General features: G+C 44.7%; 2 protein-coding genes across 2 annotated transcripts; both read left to right on the forward strand.

Annotated features, from left to right (window-relative positions):
• Positions 1-256: 256 nt before the first annotated feature.
• Positions 257-1,311, forward strand: LOC142899964 (C-type Lectin CRL-like). The gene has a single exon (XM_076043931.1). The coding sequence runs from the start codon at positions 497-499 to the stop codon at positions 992-994; it is 498 nt and encodes a 165-aa protein (XP_075900046.1). The 5' UTR covers positions 257-496; the 3' UTR covers positions 995-1,311.
• A 3,321-nt stretch (positions 1,312-4,632) lies between these two features.
• Positions 4,633-5,507, forward strand: LOC142900215 (lactose-binding lectin l-2-like). The gene is given in 1 exon segment (XM_076044384.1): positions 4,633-5,507. A coding segment is annotated over 1 exon segment (501 nt). The 3' UTR covers positions 5,134-5,507.
• Positions 5,508-6,933: the final 1,426 nt, after the last annotated feature.

Raw genomic sequence — 6,933 nt, forward strand, 5'->3', positions numbered from 1 at the left:
GGTTGACTGCTGCGGTGAACAGGAAAAACCAACAGGATTGTGTTTGTTTCCGTAATGTTTTAGCAGCTATGATTGTGTGAAGTTACTTTTGGTTTTTTTTTTTTCTTTTGTTTTACTTCAGATGCGTTGGTTTTTACTTGTTTGCATGTTTAAATTAAAGTGAACAAAAAAAATACACAAACACACAACGTGGTGGGTGCAGGAGAGGACACGCGGCTGTTAGCAGCTGTCAACAGATATCACTGTCACACACGATTGTATTGGAATGATTAACTCTCTTTCTGATCTCTTTGCCAGTTCTTGGCTGATATTGGTCTCAAGAAACATAGGAAAGATACACATGAGCAGTGGAATCAGTCCAGCATCATGAAGCCAACTGACCAATCACGTCCCTTTGATGCCCTGAACGCCCTCTTCACTGCTAATAAAAGAAAGAGGAGATTGTCTACTGCAGACTCTGAATGTGACTCCCACTCAGCAGACTCCTGACTCCACCATGCTGCTGTTCCTCTGCCTGCTGGGTCTGACTCTGGCCGCCGAGCTTCCTCCAGATGATCAGGGCGTGAAGTTGACCCGTGGCAACTGTCCACTTTTCTGGTTCAGCTTCAACAACTGCTGCTACAAGTACGTGGCGGCACTCCTGCCCTGGGCCGACGCCGAGCTCAACTGTATGTCACAGGAAGCCCACCTGGTGTCCATCCACAGTCTGGAGGAGAACAAATTTGTTTCAACCGTGATCAATAACTTTGATCCGCACCAGGGATTTACCTGGATTGGACTATCGGACGGCCACAAGGAGGGAGCGTGGATGTGGACTGATGGTTCCGCAGTCAAATTTCACCACTGGTGTCCTGGAGAGCCCAACGACGAGCACCAAACTGAAGACTGTGTCCACACAAATAATTGTGATATCAGCAAACCTCCAAAATGGAATGATAGCCGATGTAGCATTGCCTACGCCTCAGTCTGTAAACTTTGCTCTGGTTGTCCCTGAGGACTGGTTCAGTCTTGAGGAAAACAGCTGTTGGTGGCCCTCAGCAAAGCAGAAATCAGTTGAGATCTGGACTAATGATGAAGTTGTTGATGTTTTGTTTCTGTTTGGAAAAAATCAAGCTGTGATCTGATTTCTAGCATTATCAGATTTTGCTCGTGAATATGTTAACAGTGCCATGCATTATCTGATCTCATCTGATGGAGGCGGTTATCGGGTACAAAGGAATCTGATCCTGAATCTTCCAATCATAATTATCTTAACATTCTGTCATTGTTTCTATCTCAGTAGTCATTTATTGTAACAGCCCTTTGCATGAAACAGTGAATAAATAGAATTTGAGCATATATGATTGAGTTTTTGTCCATGTATTGAACATTATTCTAAGAGGGTGCAGAAGATGTGTTTCAGTGGGCAACAGATTTCAGCTCTTGAACTGCATCGTGCGCACACTGCTGTCTGTGCTCGTTTGAGGGAAATGTGACGTGGGCTGATGTTCGCGGCAGTGGCGGGCCGTGCATTTCACGCCTCGGCTATCAGTGACGTCATATTAAGCCCACCCTAAATGAATACACCTCATATTACCCTCAATATGACACTATGGCCTGGGAATCCATGGAGAATCACAGTTACACATTACATCACCTTCATATCCTAGTTGAGCAAAACATAGTTTGCACAGCATTTAAATCACAATGAACACTGAGAAAAATGAACCTTCCAAAAAAGTCAATTTTAGGAGATTCCTCAACAAAGTTCTAATAAGCCCACCTGGAAGAGGCAACGATGAGTCTGCCAATTTTCGTTTTTTTTTTTCTGTTATGTTATTCAAATATATTTTGTGCTTCAAATGTACATATTGAACTAACAGCCTTTCGTTTCAGATTACTTTCGGTTGAATGTGATTATTTGTTGCTTATTTAGGCTGTAATGGACCGTTTGAATTCCAACGCTGGCTGCACTGCGGCTTTAAGAGAGCCAGCAGCCTCGCACGCAGGTGCTTTTTGATTGTTGTGGAGCAGACATGGCCAACAAGGTTGGTCTGGTAATAGGTTTAACATGTTGAATGGCACCTCCCCTCCTCCGGCTCCAACTGGCTTAGCCCCCCCTCAGCAGCACACCGAGCCGAACCTCCTTCATTACATATACAACATGAGCCTTCAGCAAGGGAAGGTAGCAGTCCTGTGGAAGACTTCCTGCTTTGGCTGGTCCCCAAAGTAAGGCGTCTGGTCAAGATGAATCACTGCAGACCAGTGGCTTTAACTTCACATGTCATGAAGACACTTGAGAGGCTGCTACTCCATGTAATGGAAAGTTACTGCTTCTGCCTACGTGACATGCTGCGCTGGCCTTTTGATCTGTAAGGGGTGTTAGATCTTGTTTCCGTCCTATCTTCATGCAGACTGCAAGGTGTTTTTACGCCCATGCAAACTGTATAAAGCAAGCGACCCTGACTCTTACTGTACATGTCCTCAACTACCTCTGTGGTGATTTTCAAGTTGTTTCACTGTAGCACTTTCTGATAATCTGTTGCTGAAGTTATACACAGCATGTAGAATAAAACTTGCTTTCATGGGAAACTTCAAATATTGATTAAAAATAGAAATCAAAATGTTTTCTGCAAATTCCACCAGATTCTTGTTCTACGTGTCCCCAACTACATCTGTGGGGATTTCCAAGTTGGTTCACTGTACCACAAATTGGCTCCAGTCTTCCTTTACAAGAACATATCAGGAAAAGCTGAGGCACTGCATCTGCAAGACCTCACACAACAGGGAGGTGATGGTACATGATGCTGTGTGTCTGTCTCTACTACTACTACTACTACTACTACTTCTTACTTAGTTTACCCATCTGAGTGCTGTTGCTTTCAAACTATGGGAAATGGTTTTTGTTAAGTTTTTTTTTTTTTTAAGAAATTTCAGTTTGGTTCAATCTCTTTCCGTCTTGGTAGGGATGTTTTTGTGCTTTTAACGTGTGCAATGTTTTTGTGCAGTTGGGACGGATCGCACGCGGCTCGCGCACCAAACAGACCAGCGATCGCTGCATGGCGCGAGCGGAGGCGCGCGCCGCATCGCGTCTGGTGTGAACGACACCTTTGGTGTACATGGGGCCCGAAAGGAAGCGGTCTGCGCTTTGCGGCGCTTCCGCGTCCGTTGTGAACCGAGCCTTTCCTGGCGCGACAGCAGAGATGCAGAAGCACCAGCGAAGCCACCTGCAGTGCAGAGCAGAACGGGCAGCTCAGCGCCAACGGTCGGTGTACTGATCCAAACTCCCTGCGCGGTGCCGGACAGGAACGGAACGGTACAAACTCCCAGGACCACCTTGGAGGACTGTCACGACCGGTGATCTCCCATCCCTTCTCCCGCTCATCCAACGTAAGCCCTCCTCGTTCTCCGTCTCACACGCTTTGGTGTTGCGTTGACTACCACAGTCCTAGGAATGCACATATGAGGGGGGGCAGTCAGAAATGTGAACCACTGTCCGTCATCCAGATTTTAACAAGCAACAACATAATATTTATCTTACTGGATGGCCTAAAGAAAAATACTTGTCACTACAATCAATATTTACAGCTAAAAGGAAGTCTTCCGGGGAATGAATGAATAAATAAATAAATAAATAAATCAAATCACCAAGCATCACAAGTTCTCAAACTAATTTGTAAAACACAGCAGATAAACGTAAGAACATTTTAGAACTTTTTTCTTTCTTTGCTAATAACTCAAAAATACCTCACTATTATTTCTCTTCACTCTCCTTTCTCTCCTCTCCATTATACAACAGCACCAAGCATTGTGTCAAAGTTATAAAACTAATTTGTACAACACAACAGATACAGAGCACAACATATAACACACATAACCTTTTCTTCTTTTTAATTAATTTGTTAATTTATGAACAACTTGATAACTAAAATCTCTCTCCTTTCTTTCCACCTCACTGTTTTTCCTCTCCACTCCACAACTCCACTCTACAACACCAGTCTCCTGTTCCCCTTGGCAAAAACTGTCACAAATTCATCCATATCCGAGCTACTTGTTATGGACTTCTCGTGGGCCAAGATTGTCAAATTGAACTTTCGCTTGTGGCAGACACAGCTCACCTCTGTCCTCAGTCTGTCGGATGCAGTGGACAGTTTCTACTCTGTGCTTGTGACTTGAGAAACGCTCCCACTGCGTAAAAGAACGGCAGACTATTCCCCAGTTGACTGCACAAATATGCATGTTATATTCACTTTAGTCTTAGTCGGTTAATTATTGGTTATCTCACGGCTCGCGACGCCAAGTTTGGTGGAGTGTTGCTGCTTCTACCGTGTGGGAGGCCGTTTAGGGCAAAACATTGAAATGTATGCGCGCACAAACTGAAATTGTGCACGAACACACTAAAAACGTGCACACACGCACTAACCCAAAAGTAAAACGGCGCTCCGATCAAACGTTGAATCGGTCTAGGTAGGAACTGCATTACGTGCCCTTCATTCCCACCACAGACTCCCTCTGGTGGCCAAGGTAAGAATTACATGCAAAACCCAAATATGCATATGCGATGTCCCGTTTCCAGCTCTTAATGAGTTCGATCGATTAAATGGATCAATCATCCTCCTCTGCACTCCCACTCAGCAGACTCCTGACTCCACCATGCAGCTGCTCCTCTAACTGCTGGGTCTGACTCTGGCCGCTGGGCTTCCTCTAGATGATCAGGACGTGAAGTTGACCCGAGGCAACTGTCCACTTTTCTGGTTCCACTTCAACGGCAGCTGCTACAAGTACATGGTGAAAAAGATGACCTGGGCCGACGCCGAGCTCAACTGTGTGTCACAGGCGGCCAACCTGGTGTCCATCCACAGTCTGGAGGAAAACACTTTTGTCATGGCCCTGATCAATAACTTTGAGGGCCAACATACCTGGATTGGACTTTCGGACGGCCATGAGGAGAAAGCATTGATGTGGTCTGATGGGTCTCCTCTCAACTTTGGAGACTGGTTTCCTGGAGAGCCCAATGACCAGTACGGAAACGAAGACTGTGTCCACACACATTTTAGTCCTTCCAAACAATGGAATGATGAACAATGTAACAATTACTACACCTCTGTCTGCAAACTTTGCATTGGTTGTCGCCGAGAACTGGTTCTGTCTTGAGGAAAGCAGCTGTTGATTTGCCCTCAGAACAGCAGAAATCAGTTGAGATCCGGACTAATGATGAACAAGTTGTTGATGTTCTGTTTGTGTTTTGCAAAAATCAAGCTGTTATCTGATTTCTGGCATTATTATATTTTCCAAGTGGTCGTGTAAACGGTGTAATGCAATATCAGTCATCTCATGTCGGGTACCAAGGAGTCTGATCCTGAATTATGTGTGAAATATTCCAAAAGCAGGTTGACCCAAGTCAAGCTCAAAGCTGTGTGAATTACAAAGTCATAAATTGTCCATAGTCATGTATGTGACTGACAGGAAAATAATCATGTCAATGTCATTGTTTGCACGTCAGCTGTCATTTATTGTAACAAACCTTTGTGTGAAACAATGAATAAATATCTTGCACTTTGTATATCGTTCCTTTTTTTTGTCTTTTTATTGAATATTATTTTAAGAGGGTGTAGAAGTCTTCTGCATCTTCGAGTAGAAATCTTCTACTAGAAGATTCGTGTCAGTGGGCGACTAAGTTTTAATGGCGTCCAAGTTCAGCTCTTGAACTGCAACATGCGCACATTCACATCAGCACTGCTGCTCTGTGCACATTTGACCTAAATGTGACGAGGGCAGATGTTTGCAGCATGTATGTTGACATGCATCTGCTCTTCTTCATGGTGGTGAACAGCCGCTGCGATCTTCAATCTGTTCTGTCGTTGGATTTCTGTGCCAGCCACAGTTTGTCCTTAAAGAACACCATGTTCGATCACAAGGGTGTCTCTTAGTGCTCGTGGCACCAGGACACCCTGGGACAAAGGTCATTAATATCAACTTTATTGTTGTGTTGTCTGACCTCAATCTGTGTGACGTGGACACTCGGGTGAAGAGAGGGACTGAGGTGAGGACAGCGCTCACCTGGTGTCCATCCACAGTTGCCAGGAAATTGACTTTGGCCCTGAGCGGGAGCTTTGCACCGACCTCGTGCAACGCCTGGAATCGAACTCAGCCGTACCCAGGTGGGTGGGAGGTGGACCACCGGGACCACGAGCCTACAGAGTCATAGTATGTGCTGTATGTGTTGTATTTCACAGTCTTATTCATTTATTTATTTACAAAACACATCGAAGCATCTGGTCAAACAAACAAACAATAAAAAATGCTGCCAGCAGGAAATGTGATTGTTTGTCACATGTGATTTTGTTGTAATGATTAACTCTCTTTCTGATATTGAAAGACACACGTGAGCAGTAGAATCAGTCCAGCATTGGACTGAACGCCCTCTTCACTGCTTATAAAAGACAGAGGAGTTTGTCTACTGCAGAATCTGACAGACTCTGAATCTGACTATCCGACCCCGAGATCAACTGTGTGTTACAGGGAGCCAACCTGGTGTCCATCCACAGTCTGCAAGAGAACACTTTTGTCACGAACCTGATCAAGAACTTTGATCCGCACCAGGGAGACACCTGGATTGGACTCCATGATGTCATAAAGGAAGGAGCGTGGATGTGGACTGATGGATCTGCTGTCAACTTTAAAGTCTGGGACGCCCACCAGCCAGATAACTACCAGAATAATGAAGACTGCATAGGAATCAACCATTTAACCAAATCAAAATGGAACGACTGGAAATGTACTTTCAAAGTCCCTTCAGTCTGTAAAGCTCGGCAGAATTGTCTTTAGAATCTCTTCTGGTTGGGTTCAAATCAGAACAAAATAAATAAAGAACGAGCATCACCACCTTGCCTGTTATTGTGCCTTTCTTTGTTGTGTCATTGGGAAGCCTTGACAAGATCCATCTGAGGGCAT

The sequence above is a fragment of the Nelusetta ayraudi genome, unplaced genomic scaffold (assembly GCF_046127955.1).
Source record: "Nelusetta ayraudi isolate G7.1 ecotype Tasmania unplaced genomic scaffold, CSIRO-AGI_Nayr_v1 ptg000079l, whole genome shotgun sequence".
Lineage (NCBI taxonomy): Eukaryota > Metazoa > Chordata > Actinopteri > Tetraodontiformes > Monacanthidae > Nelusetta > Nelusetta ayraudi.